This window comes from Podarcis melisellensis, assembly GCF_964234715.1.
Source record: "Podarcis melisellensis genome assembly, chromosome: 1".
Lineage (NCBI taxonomy): Eukaryota > Metazoa > Chordata > Lepidosauria > Squamata > Lacertidae > Podarcis > Podarcis melisellensis.
This window is the reverse complement of record NC_138528.1, coordinates 88,133,587-88,151,196: the sequence shown is the minus strand read 5'-3', so window position 1 is coordinate 88,151,196 and position 17,610 is coordinate 88,133,587. Positions and strand designations below refer to the sequence as shown.

General features: G+C 42.3%; 1 protein-coding gene across 2 annotated transcripts in view; it reads left to right on the top strand.

Annotated features, from left to right (window-relative positions):
* The first annotated feature begins 783 nt into the window (after window positions 1-783).
* CNTNAP5 (contactin associated protein family member 5) overlaps window positions 784-17,610 on the top strand; it is a 302,323-nt gene continuing 285,496 nt past the window's right edge. For both annotated transcript variants that reach the window (XM_081885529.1, XM_081885528.1), the window contains exon 1: window positions 784-1,178. Coding sequence is in view for 1 of the 2 variants with exons in the window: in XM_081885528.1 (XP_081741654.1) it covers window positions 1,097-1,178 (82 nt within the window). In the remaining variant the exon portion in view is untranslated. The remainder of the gene's footprint in view (window positions 1,179-17,610) is intronic.

Genomic DNA, 17,610 nt, shown 5'->3' with positions numbered 1-17,610 from the left:
CTGACTTTCACAGGTGCTATGGTTTGGTTGCAATGAATGGCTTGATGTGCTTTTCTGTGTTTGCACGGGTAGATTATCAACACATGAAAATATATGGTAACCCTGCTTCCAGCCAGTAGATCGGCATTCATTCGTTCCCCTCATTCATTTTCAAATCTCATCTTGTGCTAAAGACACCCCCCTCCCTCCCTCTCTGTGTAGAAAGAGCCTCATCAGCGGTATCCTTCCTCCCCCCACCCCGCTTCCCTCTGTGTGCGAGAAAGAGAGAGAAAGCAGAATGATCAACGCTGCCCATTTCACGCAGCCTATGAAATGAGCTACAGAAACTCCTGCCACAATAAATTTCCTAGTTTTCAACTTGCAATAAATAAAGAAACAGAATGCAGTGCGGTGTGGAAATATTAAAATAGATAAATAGAGAGGGGCGAAGGTTTTTCTTTCCTGCACCTTTCATCTTCTAAGATCTCCCTTTTCTTTCCTTTGCAGACAGGGCCACACAGAGATTTGCAAATCGCCCCCCCCCCGCCTTTACTCCGTTCCATCCCCACCTTCATTTGGGTGCTTTCCTTCTCCCCCACCCCGCGCCGTCGCGGCTGATACACTAGCTAGCCCCCCTAACTAAGAGTGAGTGGGAAAGATGCTCTGGGCAGCCAAGTTCCCCTGTAACTCCGACGCTTATCATCAGGGCTTGATAATAGTAATGAGAAAGGATCCTCCCTAGCAGGCGGGAGGTGTGACGGGGAGGAGGAGGCTGAGCATGAGGTGGAGTGAGCGCGCACGGCTCCTCGCGCCTATAAGGAGCTGTTCAGCTCCAGGCTGGCTGAATCCCTATCGCAGCTCCTGGAGGTGGATTTCAGGACCTGCCTTATGAGTGCCTTTTGGCGTTGAGGCGCAGTTGCTTTCTCTCTGTGTGTCTCTTTGGACCTGCTGCTGCTTTCGAGAAGATCTGGGTAAGGAGGGGCAGAGGTGTCTTTCGCATTCTCCCTCTCCGGCGTCTTCCAAAAGGGTGCCTGGATGCCGGATGGAGTAAGGGAGCCAAGGCACAGCAGCCACGCTCTGAAATTGGAGATTACGCAGGCAGAGACGGCACGAGAAAATGGATCCTATCCCCCAACTCTTCAGCGTTTTGACTTTGCTGCTGTTCAGCTTCTGGCATCTTGGATTAGCGGCTACCAACTGTAAGTATCAAAGGAAGCCCTGTATCTCGCAACCACCCGGCGCTTACACAACATTTGACGGGGAGGTCTGGAGCGGGGGGGTGATCTTTGGAGTAGTAGTGGGAGGGGAGGGAAAGAGAGAGAGAGCGAGAGCGCAAGGTGCGTGGCTCCCGCGTCTAAAGTTCGCTTAAGTGCATTCCCTGCAAATCGGCCTCTCTGTATCACTGAGGAACTAAGGTGATGGGGGCCTTCCATCCTAAAATGACAGGAAATCTGCACATCCTTTCCCCTCTGCAATAGATATATGTGCCTCGGGCTTCTTTTTTAAAAAGTGCCTCCCCTACCTCCCCCTACTACTTGTATTTGAACTGCTGTTTATTTATACTCCTGCGTTAAGATTTCATTTTTCATGCGGCTGATGATATCAAGGAAATGCCTTTAGTCACCTCGGTTGCCTTCTCCTGCTGAGTGTTTAACGATTCATAACTACACGCCCCTGCTTGCCAAACTAGATTGCGCCCCTCTTAATTCTGTGTAATCCTACCTTCATGGAACGACCTCTCCATCCCTTACTGGAATCCTTTTGGGTTTGGTTTGGTTTGGGGGGTTTTTAGTCAGGGCATGGGAAAATATCTGAACCATCCTAACTGCATCTTGCTGCTTCACCTATCAGTCCTGGTGTCTATTTTTCCCACGCCAGGGCAGATTAACTATATTTTGGAATGTAGAAAGCCAGATCTTGACACAGCGTGGCATTTAGACTTAGGAAGCCCATGTGACTGAACGAGTCCATAATATGAAGGGATTGGTGTGGATTTTAAAAGGAAGAAAGAAAAACAACAGTGGTGCAAATCTGATGATAGGACTAAGACACTGGTACTTTTTATACCTTTTCGCTTTTAAAAGCCGTTGTGCATACAGTTTGGCTCCTTGTGTCCTCCATTTGACAAGAAATCCCCATAACATCTGTCCTCCCCATGCACCCCCCTCAGCTTAAGTGTTGTGGGGGTATTGACCCTCTTTTGCTGTTCTACAGGGCATTAGGAGACAATTATTGTGATAATATGTTCTGTGAAGTGCAGTGTCACTGCAAAAGGGAGAAATAGGGAGGCCAGCATGGATATATACATTTCTTTGGATTCAGCCTTGGCACTTTTGCCATGATGATCGTTTAGCATGACTGTGGATAGCTAACCTTGCAATTAGCATGCTGTGTCCCATTGAGCTAAATGGGCATCAATCCCCTGGAAATCCGCTGAGAATTGTAGCCCAAGAGTGTCATATATGCCAATGTTTTGCTTTAGAAGATGCTGGGAACAGGAGGATACAGTGGCAGTCTTTAAAATTCAGGATTTAAATTGAATTGTTCAGAAAACACTGCTAGATATGAGTTAGTTTGTGCAAGTGCTTCTATGCCAGGGGAAGTGACAGAGGTCATATCTGTCCATTGAAGTAGCTGAGGATCCAAATTGTACTCCAGGAATTACTCTAGAATATGAAACCTCTTTTTAAAGAGATGCATTTTGCTAGACTTTTTTTAAAAAAATGTTGCTTGGCTGTGTGTTGTTCCCTGGATGCAATTTATAGGAGTTTAAAATGGTGGGGATATATTTAAAACAAATGACATTCCTCATGCAGTGATGGGAGAGAACTAGCTGTTTCTCAAGTTCTAATGGGCTTGTGAACACTAGAGGTCACTCTTGCCTTTTTGATTCCATACCTTAAAAGCTGGTGGGGGGCGGCGGCGGCATGAAAAGAAGGATATTTCACACATCTACACAAGTAATAGAAGGCTTTAAATAAAGAGGAAAAGGCAAATGCAGTAAGTATTGTGAATTGGTATCAGCCTTCCCAGTGGATGTGCCTTCAGGTTTGATTTTAATAAAGTAAAGTTTTTCCTTGTTCTAATCACACTTTGGTTAATATGGTTTGATAATGTTCAGGAATGCCAAAAGAAAGTGGATTTAAGCAAGCAGACTTGCTATCACCAAGCTGGTAATAAAGTTAATCCGTAACTTTTAAAAGGATACTCTGCTTTAATGAGTTTTACTATTTCATGGGTGACACTTTTAATTTCCCAGTGCCAATGAACATTCACATTGAACACACAAACTTCTCCCTATATATTTGGGATTCAATCTTTATAAAGCACAATAATTGACCATTTTACTGCACTGTACAGTTTTTACTTATTCACTGAGCAATGAATTAGACTGGATGTTCTTTCCCAGGAGCTCAGTTTAAGATTCTTCCACGAAGCACCAAGAGTTGCATGTTTCTTCTGTTTCCTAATGGTTTGAGAGCATGAACAAATGCTGCAGTGAAATTCACTTCAGCCCTTAGGAAAAGTTTTCACTGTTCAGTAAGACAGGCCTTGGCATGTTGGTCAACACCCAGAACTGAAATCAGTCAGCTATAGCCAATTTAAATAACTTTTTAAAATTATTTTCTTTAAAATATCTGAATCACCCTTTGTAAGTTTTCTTCAGACATTAACATAATTGGTGATACTTCCCTGCCCCCAGTATTTAGGAATATGTACTGGATTAGATCCAGAACTGCCATTCTGCAAATGGAAAGACTCTTTATTATTACCAAATAGACTCTGTTCCAATGGAGGTTCCCACTAAATGGAGGTGGGAGCACTGTCTCAATGTTCTTAAAAGTTCCCAACCTTCTGGAGCAGATTTTGGATAGCACTGGAGGCTGAAAGGGCAATGAAGGGTTTGTGAAAATTGCCTTTCCATCCACCAATAGGGTAATTACTTCAGAGGAACTCTGCTCAGAGGAAACTTGGACTCAACCCAGTAATTACAGTACTGCTAATTTTTCTTGGGGTTTAGCTGAACGGTCATGCACAAAATTAAGTTAGGAGTGGGTGACACTGGCTTGGTGGCTTTATGACAAATGCTATGCATGTCTGCTTGGTGGTAAGTTTCATTGTGTTCTCTGGAGCTTGCCCATGAGTGCAGCCACAAATGATGTGGCTGTAAGTCTAGTTTCAGCAGCGCCAGAGGAAAAGGACACAGCCCACAAAGAAAGATGCCAAATTTGATGACCCAGAGCTGAACTTTTAATGCACAAATTACCAGTTGTGGTAAGAGTGTGAATTTGTCTCCTGCAAATCTGAGATGCTTTAAGCTTCACTTCAGTAATTGGTTGAAACACTAGTCGGCTCCAAATGGATAGCAGGAATTTCCATGGAACAAAAAAACCCCTCCCCTTCCATGAATGCAGTATACATCCCAATACTATAATAAAAGATAACATCCATATCAAAACGGCCATCAATTTATCTATTCTCTGTCAATCATACTAGCTTATAGTAGCAATCAATTAGAAGAGTCCAGTTTCCCAAAGCACAAATTGGAACTGGAAGTCAAGTTCTCTTGCTGGAGAAACTGAACTCTAGTCAGTGTAGAAACAGAGAATCGCAGGATTGAAAGGATCAGAAGGAGGTCACTCAGATCCAGCCTTTGCACTAAGGCAGGATTTACCAGACTCCTACTAGATTAGCCCCATGTCAATCCAGATCATAATGTACCCTAGGCAAGGTGTTTGAAAACAGAGGTTCTTGCAGAATAAGGAATAGCTTTAACAAAATCTCTGGGGATTCCTTCCTTTTCTCTTATGTATTTCTGCATGGCTGACATTCAGCGTAAGATTACTGTTTTCTTATTTCTTGTTAGCACATGGCAGTATTCCCACACTCTTTGTATTTTCGTAATTGAATCATGAAAGTGTGCCTGCGGTTATTTTCTTGATGAGGATATACAAGATTGCTAAGAAAACATCTCAAGAAATATTGTAATTCCAGCTACAGGATCTGAGGTCAGGGTCAATGGATATTCTTACAGACATTAAAGTTACTTCATTCTAATATAGTTCCAGAAATACCTCAAGGCTGGTTTCATAACAACACTTTATTAGATTAAATAACTACAGTAGCAATGAAATTCCTCCCCAGGATACTAATTACTGGGAAATAGATACAACACACACAAACATAGACACACACGTAATTGCAATATCATATACAGTATGCAATGAACAGCATTTTAATCCAAGTGAATATAAAGGTAAGCTTGCAAGAAGAAGCCCTGGGAAAGTTATCTGAGTTTTTGTCCTCATTCAGTGCTTTTCACAGTTCCCATAATACATACATGCTCCTCTTTTAGTATTTAGTAGACTGTCCTGTGATTATTTGGGGGGAGGGGATTATGGTTGTTTTTTAAATGAACAACGATGTTTGTGTGTGTTTATTTACACATACACACATGAATGAACACAATGGGTTGTATCCAACTAAATCAATGCACTTACTTTAGTCATCTCCATTGAATTCAGTGGGTTTACTCAAGGTATGACTTACATGGATATATTCCATAGTTTATTTTGTACACTCTTAGGTATCTGCTTATTCTGAACAAATTATAATAACAAATGAGAGGAAGAAATCTCAGGCTCCATAGGATAGTAAAATAACAGTGAGTGACCAAACTGTGGGAGGCAGTGGAAGACAGGAGTGCCTGGCGTGCTCTGGTCCATGGGGTCAAGAAGAGTAGGACACAACTAAATGACTGAACAACAAAAAGTGAGCAGAAACCAGGGGGCAGGATTCAACTGAGTTGAATCTTCTTCTGCTATGCCCCCTAAATCTGCTCTGGAGAGTCAGCAGAACTCCCAGAACAGGTTTAGCTGGCATATGGGAGCAAGAGAGGGAATGATACTGTCAAAATGGAGGAGAAGTTGGGAGGGGTTGTGTATTGCAGAACCTACTAGGATTGTATATCAGAGCACATGATGTAGGAAGAGGAAACAATTGGTCCATATAGAACTATAGATTCTCTCCCCCTTACTGTGGCTCTGTTGTTCCCTGGAAATGGTAGACTGAAGAAGATTTCAAACTATTAACTTTTATTGGATCAAAGGGTCATATCTGATACTACAATATATCTGACAGTGAAGAATACTGCTGAAGTGATAAGAGACAGATCCAGGACCAGTTCAGTTGGCATATTTCAGTTTATGAAAATTTGTCCTCATTTTCTTCAAAAGATCTCAACACTGATATTCCATTTTAACTGGAATGATAATCTTGTGACACCTTGTAACATGTTTCCTAAATTGCACAGTTATTATGTATTGATCTCACAGTTTCTGCAATAAATTAAGGAGATAGCCAAGTAGGAGGCAAATAGGTTTATTGTATTAAAAACAATCCAGCATTCTCTCTGCCATTAAAGTGATGGCAGCATTAACTTCTCCACGGAGAAAGTCTTTTACAACCATCATGTGCTTAGGAGTTCTCTTTTTGAACAAAATAGTTTTTTTAGCTTTGGTTTAGGTTTATTTCATTTGTACATTGTCTCCAACTAACAAAGTCCTGAAGTGATTTACAATAAAAATAAAATACAATAATAATAGAATCATTAGACATGATTAAAAGCAGATTTCACAAAGCAGTTGTATCACTGGTGCTGCCAAAATGTCTTGGAAAACAGAAATGTCTTTGCCTGGTGTCAACATGATGACAAGGTTGGTGACAGGCAGGCCTCCCTGGGGAGAGCATTCCATAAATTGTTGGGGGGGAGGGGCTAGTACCGAAAAGGCCCATTTTCTTGTTGCCCCCTTTTGGACCTCTCACAAAGGTGGCATGCAGAGAAGGGCCTCAGATGATGAAATGAGGGTCCAGGAAGGTCTGAAAGGGGAAAGTTTGTCCTTTGGCTATAGGGGTTCTGAGCTGCATAAGGCTTGAAGGGTTAAAACCAGCATTTTGAATTGGGTACAGGAGAAGCCAGTATTGTCAGACCTTAACAGCCTTTTGTTCATGCCTTATTGTTCTAATTAGCAGTGTACGTAAGCTTTCATGATACCTGGATGTCTAATGGACACCAGTTTAGTACTTCAACAAGACATTTTGCTTTCTGAGATAAAGAATGAGATAGCTTCCCTTGTACAAAGCTGACCAGACTTGCATCTTACTTTAATACTAGCAATGAAATTGCCTAATGGTAGGGCTGGCCCTGCACCAATTGTCCTCAGTTGTGGCCGCATCACGTTAAATCTGCCTACACACACCCACACCCACAAACACCAACACCAGACTTCACAAATCCCAATTCAAAATGTATTTCCTTCCTAACCACTGACCAGTTGTGATTCAAACGTGTGCACACTGGATCTGATCTAGAGACCAATGTGGGGATCTGGGCAGGGGTTCACTCTGGAATCCATGCATTGCTGGATCCCTACTCTCTTAAGGATTTGCACAAGCTGGTCTGTGGGATGCCTGTCTGTGCTCTTCAACAAGTGATTTGAGCTGACTAAGACTGCCTGTCTAGGATGTTTCTGTCACCACATGGGTTGAAATGGACATTGCAATTCCCACTGGGAGTATTGAGACTTGATGACATGCTGTTGCTCTCAAGTGATTTTTTAGATACATTTTACATCTTTTACATTCATTTTCCCCTAAGACTCTACAGGAGAATTAAGTCTACAATATGTCATCAATGCATTGAGAAGTAGTGCTTCTGTGGATCTTTCCAGTTTGACTTGTTACTTGGGACGAAATGAGATCTGTTAAAGACAAAGCTTCCCAGATCTACTGATTCCCATTTAGTGGTAGTGGCACCCACCCTGTGGGATGCCCTCCCACCAGATGTCAAAGAGATAAACAACTATCTGACGTTTAGAAGACATCTGAAGGCAGCCCTGTTTAGGGATAGTTTTCATGACTGATGTTTTAATGTATTTTTAATCTTAGTTGGAAGCCACCCAGAGTGGCTGGGGAAACCCAGCCACATGGGTGGGGTACAAATAATAAATTATTATTATATTTACTAATCTAAAGATAGCTATAATGTCTTCCCCTTTTCTCAGGCATGGCATTTGTAGCCATAGCAGCTCCTACAGGGTGGATTAAGACTGCCAAATTGTAGGGAAATACACCCAAAGGTTTTTGTGCAAGGCACCTTCATTTGTTTTTAAGCGAAGGAATTTTCTGCCGTAAGCGAAAACAATTTGCAAGCATGGTGCCCCTTTCTGAGAGAACAAAGCCCACCAAGTTTCAGAATGAGAGCTGTATTAGTTCTTCTACAAGGGCAGGCATTTAACATGTTTGGGTACAGACAGTAGCAATCACTGGGACGGAGCATAGATCCTCAGGAAAGAATGGGGTATGGAAAATCTCACCTGCATCAAGGATCCTGTTACCCCAAGAGTTATTGATCCCCTCATCTGTTATTTGGCCATGCTACTAATTACTGCAGGGACGCGGGTAGCGCTGTGGGTAAAACCTCAGCACCTAGGGCTTGCCGATCGCATGGTCGGCGGTTCAATTCCCCGCGGCGGGGTGAGCTCCCATCTTTCGGTCCCAGCTCCTGCCCACCTAGCAGTTCTAAAGCCCCCCTAAGTTCAAGTAGATAAATAGGTACTGCTTTATAGCAGGAAGGTAAACGGTGTTTCCGTGTGCTGCACTAGTGCCAGTTTGCCAGAGCAGCTTTGTCACGCTGGCCACGTGACCCGGAAGTGTCTCCGGACAGCGCTGGCCCCCGGCCTCTTAAGTGAGATGGGCGCACAACCCTAGAGTTGGACACGACTGGCCCATACGGGCAGGGGTACTTTTACCTTTACCTTACTAATTACTGTAAATGTGCCTAAAAATGCAACTCTAGCTTGTGGGTTTACATCCATGGACAACAGCAGGGAGAAAACAATGCATTTATCATGTTGGCATTGGTGGTCCTCCTCATAATACATTTTTTACTCATTTAATATAAATAGTTTTTGTTTCTCTGATACTTCTCTCAAACTGGAACTTATTTTGAAATGTTATTTTAGGCAAACTCAACACCCCCTTTAGTGGGTATGGATGTACATATGGTGTTATGGAAGTGTGTTATCTGTTCATAGCGTAACGCCCCTCAGAGGAAGACAAAATTATCCATTGTGTTTTCCCTTCTATAGATTGTTTTTATTTTTGACACTTTTGACACTTGATTGTAATCTGAGAAAAGTTCAGCCATCCTTCTTCATAAACAAGGAATCCAGAATGGAAACTTCTGTTTACAAGTAAGCACTGATGTATGCAAAGCTTTTTCTTTCTTTCTAACGAGAGCAATCCACCCACACATATCTCAGTTCACTAAGGAGCAGTAGTTTGTGATTTGTTATGATTGTTGTCATAAAAATAGAATAGATCTGTGCACACATGTGATGCCCATTTACTTAAACATTGATGCTGTGGGAAGAAGAAGAAGAAGAAGAAGAAGAAGAAGAAGAAGAAGAAGAAGAAGAAGAGTAGTAGTAGTAGTAGTAGTTTGGATTTGATATCCCGCCTTTCACTCCCCTTTAAGGAGTCTCAAAGCGGATAACATTCTCCTTTCCCTTCCTCCCCCACAACAAATACTCTGTGAGGTGAGTGGGGCTGAGAGACTTCAAAGAAGTGTGACTAGCCCAAGTTCACCCAGCAGCTGCATGTGGAGGAGCGGAGACACGAACCCGGTTCCCCAGATTACGAGACTACTGCTCTTAACCACTACACCACACTGGCTATTTTACAGAAGAGGTACCCAGTGTGGTGCTCTCCAACTCCCATTAGAGTCAGAAAAAATTGGTCAATGGGCAGGGATGATGGGAGTCCAGCAACATCTGGGGAGCAATATGTTGAATACCCCTAGTTTAGATCTGATTTTTTTTAAAGAGCTGAGCAAAGAACAGAACCTCTGGGGAATCTTAGAAAGCATAATCCTAGGAAGCATTGTTATAATTCATCCTATTCTCTTCATAGGGTAAATTTTATCTGGCCATAGTCCAGTGTACTGTCAAACACACTACAATCTCACTGAAATGAGTGCGGGGTTTAAGCATGCATACCATTGCCCTGGAATGTGACCAATCTGTTCCCACATTTTGGTTCATGGGAGAGCAAATATGATTCCACACACATCCATGATGAATCAATGTATACAGTGGTACCACGGGTTACATACGCTTCAGGTTACAGACTCCGCTAACCCAGAAATAGTGCTTCAGATTAAGAACTTTGCTTCAGGATGAGAACAGAAATTGGACTCCGGCGGCGCAGCAGCAGCAGGAGGCCCCATTAGCTAAAGTGGTGCTTCAGGTTAAGAACAGTTTCAGGTTAAGTACGGACCTCCGGAATGAATTAAGTACTTAACCCGAGGTATCACTGTATAAGCTTGTTTTATTATCCCATGAATAGCCTGGTGAGATCTCCTTAGAGTAACTGTGTAATGTCAGAAAACAATAAGCATAATTTTTGAAAGTAACACATAATAGGTTTTTTTCCTTGATGTAGCTCTAGTAATATGTGAAAGTTCCTAAATTATTTATCTAGGAAAACAATGATGGCTTTGTAAAAAGGCCATGCGGTCTGAGTTTGGTAGACTGAGAGAAACAATAGACTTCACTTCCTTCCTCCCAATTTGAGGGGAAGTGACCTATCTAAGCTTGGCAGGACAGTTTACTCTATATGGCATTAACTCATTCATGTGTTAGTTGGACTTAAGCACCTTGGTTATATGAGGCTGGTTGTTCTACAACATGCCCTATTTTGGCCAATAGGCTTAAGGGAGCAAGTTCCCAATAAAAGGTGGCCCTGCCATGAATTCTTCCTTCTATGTCTTTCCAGCAATCTGCACCCGGCCCCACCCCATGAGCAGTATGGGCTTTGCCAGTTACCACTTGTGAATGAGTAGAGCAGGGGTCAGCAAACATTTCAACATTGGACCGGTCCACTATCCCTCAGATCTGGTGGTGGGCCGGACTATATTTTTTTTTGGGGGGGGATGAACGAATTTGATTGGCTGTGGTAGTTTACTTTTTATTTGGCTGTTTTGGTTCATTTAGTGCAGGCAGTTATGTGGTTTGGAGCATAGACGGCTCTCAGGACAGGGGGACACTTCACCAATCACCTCCTATTGCTGATCAGCTTGGGGGGCTGCTTAGTTACATTCTCTCAGGACTTATAATGTGCCACCTCCTGGAAGTTGAACATCTGTCGGGTCATACCCTCATGGCTTCCTTTTATGGAAAGGTGGTATCCAATCAAGTCAGCTTGGGGGCTGGAATTGATCTTCATTTACAGAAGGCTGTAGATTTTTTTTTACCTGTACCACTTGTGTGAGATTGGTTGAATTTCTTCCCAATTCTTCAAATACACACACACACACACACACACACACACACACACACACAAACCATTTACCAATTCCTCCCTTGTCAAGCCTTTGCTCCACTTGTGGGACAATGAGTAAGCACATCTGAATGTGCATCAGCAGCTACTTCTAGGGTTAATTTGGGGGCAATTTTGATTCTGGACCAATTTTGTAATGTACTCTTTTAAAGATGCATCTTGTTATCTTCTGAGCAAACAAACATTTTCTGAACTCTTCTTCTGGCCTTTTCACAACATAAATAAGAAGCCCCAGTGGGGTTTATCCCCATATAATTAAACTCTGCTTTCCCAGTTAAATCTCAGAGGCCCTGGCAGTTAAAGAAGAGAGCATCATTGCAGTGATCAACATGTCTAGCTAGTATCTGAGAAACAGGCAGATTTCTGTATATACAGTGCTTGGGAGATGTCACTGATAATTAATTCCCTTGTATTAATTTTATATTTGCATTTTCTAATTGCCTTGTGCAGATTCTTATGGGCCGGTCTTGCCATCTGCTCAGCAGTTCAGTAGAATTGATTGAGTTTTAAATGATGACAACAGTGCAATATAGAACCCAGAGAAAGAAGTGGGTGCCAAAATACTGCTGTATTTTATTTTTAATAATCCTAGCTGTTATGCAGTTTAAAAAGAATAAGTACCAGGATCTGAGGAGCCTGATAACAAAATTGCCATGACAGACAGATGTTCAGTAGGTGTTTCAATATTTACTCTTTAAAACAAAGGCAATTTATTACAAATGAGTGGAATGCCTGAAATCATTTAGGAGCTGTTTCTTATTTTTCCATCAGGAACTGCTTCTGCCTTTTATTTCTTTTTATTTTCACCAGGAAGGTGGCAATGTTCTCTTTCACGCAAGTGCATTATCTAAATAAGATTACAGTGGTACCTCGGGTTAAGAACTTAATTCGTTCCGGAGGTCCATTCTTAACCTGAAACTGTTCTTAACCTGAGGTACCACTTTGCATTAAGAGTTAAGTAGCCTTCTGGCCCAGCCATTTCACTTCTACAAATGCCCCTTGATCCTATATGCACATTAAATGGCAAATCAAGGCTAGGAATACCATTTTACCGTGTAATCTCTAGTTCGAGCCTTTAGTTGAATGATCCCACTGACAGTGTGGCCTTGGGAATACTCTGTCGCAGTGATCCTTGAAAGGGATCCCAGTGGGGATTAGTGATGAGTAAAAGAGGGACAAAGAAACACCTATGAAACAGAAAGTACTCTTTCACTCAGCCTTGCATTCTCAGTCTTTTTAGGCAAGCTAAGCAGCTCTAATTAGCCCCACACTGAGTGACCCACACGAGGAAATCCTCCATCGGCCTATCAGAGCTCTGCCCATAGAGGTTCCAAAGCTTGGGATTTATATAGTTATAACAGCAGAAAACGGGGGCTCATGAATAGATTTTTAGAGGAGTCACTGATTTATGGTTTTTCCTTCAATGTCCTTTTCCAACAATTTATCACCATCATTGTCACATTGCACAGTAGAACAGAAAGTGACTTAGGCCAGTTATTTTTTTTTTCAAAATCATGGTTCAAAAAGAAGAAACACATTACAAATTTTAGATCATTTATTATCTTAGGGATGGAACTTACACTATGTTTGCTGTAGGCCTGCCACCCCAAAGGACATGTACTGGGGGTGTCTGCCCAACTGTGAAGTTTAGAGGTGTGCCACCATCACATTCTAAATCTCTACTCTTCTGCCAATGTTCTCAAGGAGTGTAGAGCTGGAATGTTGATATTCTTAGAATGGATGGCACTGCTCCTCATTCTCACATACAGGTGGTGACACTGGTGATTTATTCAGAGATGTGATTCCCCATCCCTCACATTCCTGTGGCACCTCAGACATAATACTAGCATGATAGGAACATTCTTATACACACCTTTCTCACCTGCTTCTTCTTTGCAAATTCTTCTGGTTGCGCTTCAAAATAAACCACAGTTGCCCCATGATATCAGAACTCAGGGAACTATGGTTTCTTCTAAATATTGTTTGTTAACACAAACCAGGGTAAAACTGTGTGTTGATATCCTGTTTTGTTAATAACTAACAATAATTAGAATAAACTCATAATGCTGCCTGGCCAGCAAATGAAACATAGAAGACTATGAATAAAAAACAGCACAGCTTCTAACACCAGGAATTGTATCTGTTCTAGAGATGTTGCAAACAGAGAGAAAATAGTTTGCAGCAGAAAGTGGAGGTAGGGAGTAACCTTAGAAGAAATTGTCACTGTCAGGGTCTTTTCCTGTTCCATTCTCTAAAATACATCAAATACATTTTAAATCTTCTGCCTAAATATTGTGTGTGTGTGTATATACATGCACACATGCACACACATACAGGTTATTCAAGAAAAAAGACTTTGCTATACAGATTGGTTCAAACTTAAAAGCAAATTATTTCAAATGAAAGAAGTTACAATGGCAATTGAAGACAGGTGGCTATAGCATATCCCAATTTGGAAACAAACTTGCAGAGATAAATTCTGAAGGAAGTTGAGGGTGAACCCAAGGATCCATTTAAGGACATATAAAGAGCCAATATAATTAACTATTTAAAAGCCCTATTCAGCTTTCTTGTGTACCTTTTACCTGCATTCTACAGTTCGGGGAAGAGATAATACAACTTTTAACAATTTGCACAAGGTCATCTCAAAGGTCAATGGTTGGTGAAAAGCCAGCTCCATCTCTAATTTATTTAAAGATCCCTGCATTATCAACAGGAGTGCACTAATTAACTCAATTAGGTTCTGCACCCTGTGGATCTTTTGAGTGGTCTCAGAGACCCAGAGCACTCACATGTTTATCCAAAGTCACTCTCTAACAGAAGCAGTGCTCATTAAATAACTCCACCTCATACACAGTTCCAGATATTGTATCCTGTGTGTGAATATTTCCAGACTTTTCAGAATGGTTTAGGGACAACTCATACAACCACCACAGAACCTTTCCCCATCCATTAATCCCCCTGCCAAGCTTGAACTGAAGATGACCGCTTTGCCACCTGTGCAGTGCCACCTGAATAAGAAAATAACCCCAGAAGACCAAATCAGAAATTATGACAAGACAGCATCCCCCGCTTGCAGCCATTTTCTCCGGTTGCCACTGTTGCTCTATTGCCCTGTTTTTGATTCACTGAAAAGCCACTGATGTGACTATTTTTATGGTTATTTTTATTTCATCATAGTTTTTTCTGGTTTTGCTGTAGCTAGGTTTGTTTGTTTTTTAAAAAAATGTGAACCGTCTTTGCTTATTCTTTTGGAATATATAGAATATAGAAATACATTTTTGCTTAAATGAAGATCTCCAACAAGGTGTAGTGCTCACTGGCGTCAACTGTAAATCCTCATAGTTATCAGTCCAAGCCTAAACACTGTGAAGTTGGTCTGAAATGAAGACTTGCTAATAAAAAATATGGCTCTTCTCCAACAGTTGACATTTCAGAGGTTGTGAAAATGGTTAGCACAAGCTGCAATTGGCCAGTCTGTGCTGGCTATATAGAGATGTTAAGCTGCAACACAAACATGCAAAGCTATAAAAATATGCTTCGCTACCGCTGGAGTGTGCCATGCGAAAAAGGTAAAAGGTAAAAGGTAAAGGACCCCAGGATGGTTAAGTCGAGTCAAAGGCAACTATGGGGAGTGGTGCTCATCTCGCTTTCAGGCCAAGGGAGTCGGTGTTTGTCCACAGACAGCTTTCTGGGTCATATGGCCAGCATGACTAAACTGTTGGAGATTCATTCCCCGTGTCTGCAGTCATGGGATTGTTGTCTATCACATGACGGTGTATGTTTTCATTCCACAGTGTGGGAAATGACGGAGACAGGATGTTTGTGTTACTGTGTTCCGTGAAGTGGGATTATTGTCCTTTGTTCTCTCTCTTTGCCGTCTGATGAGAAAAAGGAATGAACTAAGTCAAAATACTCTGAGTGTATTATATGTAAATAAACGTAGATTAGCCAAATGCTGAGCTACTGAGCTCTGTTACGCGAACTGTGAAATATTCTGTGGATCCCTGAGTGTGCTGACATCAGTCGCTGTGATGTTCGGGCAGAAGAAAGCTTTTGAAGCTCCCAAACGATCGATCAGAAGGGAGAGAACATTCCAGTTGGGCATGTGTATCTGCCAGGGTCCTACACAAGAGTAGGACGATCCTAACATAAACTGCTTCTGGTGCAACAGAACACTGTGACGGAAACCAAAGTGCATGGAAACACTATTTACCTTCCTGCCACAGCGGTACCTATTTATCTACTTGCCCTGGCATGCTTTAAAACTGCTAGGTAGGCAGGAGCTGGGACAGAGCAGAGGGAGCTCACCTCATTATACAGATTCAAACCGCCAACCTTCTGATCGGCAAGCCCAAGAGGCTCAGTGGTTTAGACCACAGCTCACAGCACCCTGCAAGCCCAGAACTGCTGTTGTGAGTATCTTCCAGGATGCTGTGAGTGTGCCCCTCAAAGCAGCACAGTGTTGGGTGGCTGGACTCCTCACTGATCTGACCAAGGAGTGTAGTCCAAGAGACTGGGCTTTGAAAACAAATGCAATTTGAGAATATGTCACATAGCCCCACAACTGACCAATAGGCGCCCCCACTCCAGTGTCTGTGAATACAGCATGAACATCTGTATAGAGATGGCCCTCAAGAGTATAGCTGTAACTGTGATGCCTCCCATGCAGCCTAGAACATTGATTGCATGGGGTTCCATGCCATGTGGAGGCCTCTGTGCACACAGCTGTCCACACTAAGCCTTCCTCCCTGCAGATATTTATCCCAAATACATGGGCACCTGAGTGAGGGGCTACTCAGCTCGTGCAATGCCAGGAGCAGGGATACTCACCACAGTCCCACTCCCTGCTCCTGTATTGCTCTATAAGCGAGAAATACTCTAGAGGTCTCTAGAAATGTAGCCCTAGTAACATGGTTTTTTCCTGATCATATGGTTTTCAAGATCATGGTTTTCCAAACTTCCTGTCTAAAAGATTGTCATGTTTTGTTTTGTTGTATTCCTGACAGAGGCTCACCTTCACAAATTGTGCATAGAAACCTAAGGAGAGCCTTGCTAGATCAGGCCATCTAGTTGACCAGCATCCTATTTCCAATAGCAGCCAAGCAGATGCCTTCAGAAAGTCCACATCTAGGACTTGAAGTCAGTCCTTTGGTCTGGACCCAGTCTGACCCCCTTCTTTCTATGGGACCATGTGTGTAAGTGGTCTCCTTGGCTCTTTCTATGGGCCCATATGGGACCAGCACGGGTGGCTGGGCCTGGTGAACATTTAATTCCTTACCCCTACAGTTATGATTTGTGGGTTCCCATTTAATTTGATTTTTGATTTTAAATGTGATTTCGAATTGTATTTTAAACAAATTGTTTGATTTTGTGTTTTTAATGTATTATATATTTGGTGTTAGCCGCCCTGAGCCCAGTCTCGGCAGGAGAGGACAGGGTATAAATAAAAATTATTATTATTTTTATTATTAAAGGGACCCCCGACCATTAGGTCCAGTCGTGACCGACTCTGGGGTTGCTGCACTCATCTCGCTTTATTGGCCAAGGGAGCCAGCGTACAGCATTACTGTACTAAGCCACTTTTGGCGAACCATAGCAGCACATGAAAACGCCGTTTACCTTCCTGCCGGAGTGGTTCCTATTTATCTACTTGCACTTTGACGTGCTTTCGAATTGCTAGGTTGGCAGGAGCAGGGACTGAGCAATGGGAGCTCACCCTGTTGCGGGGATTCGAACCACCAACCTTCTAATCTGGTTTAACCCACAGCGCCACCCGTGTCCTATTATTATTATTATTATTATTATTATTATTATTATTATTATTATTCTCTCTCCTGCTATTGCTTCCTAGCAAATGATAATCTCTAGGATATGCCAAAGACGGATATTTCATGTGGCTAATCGTCATAGATAGGATTATCTTCCATGAATATTTCAAATCCCCCATTAAAGCTGCCTAATTTAAATGGGGCTGGAGAGGCTCCATTGCCTTTACCTCTTGGTGATGGGCTCCCTTACTTACTGGTTTTAGAAGAGGGCATTCATTGACTAAATGTGAAGAGGGAGAGTCAATGTTTGGGGGCTATGGATTTCATGAAGGTCATGCACACCTCATCTTTCCTGCCATAATGTGAGCAATGCTTCTGGCTCTTGCAGTACAGCATATTTCCGAGAGGAAAAAGAGGTGTGTGTGGGGGGAGAGAGTAATCCTATATAAAGAGAATCAAA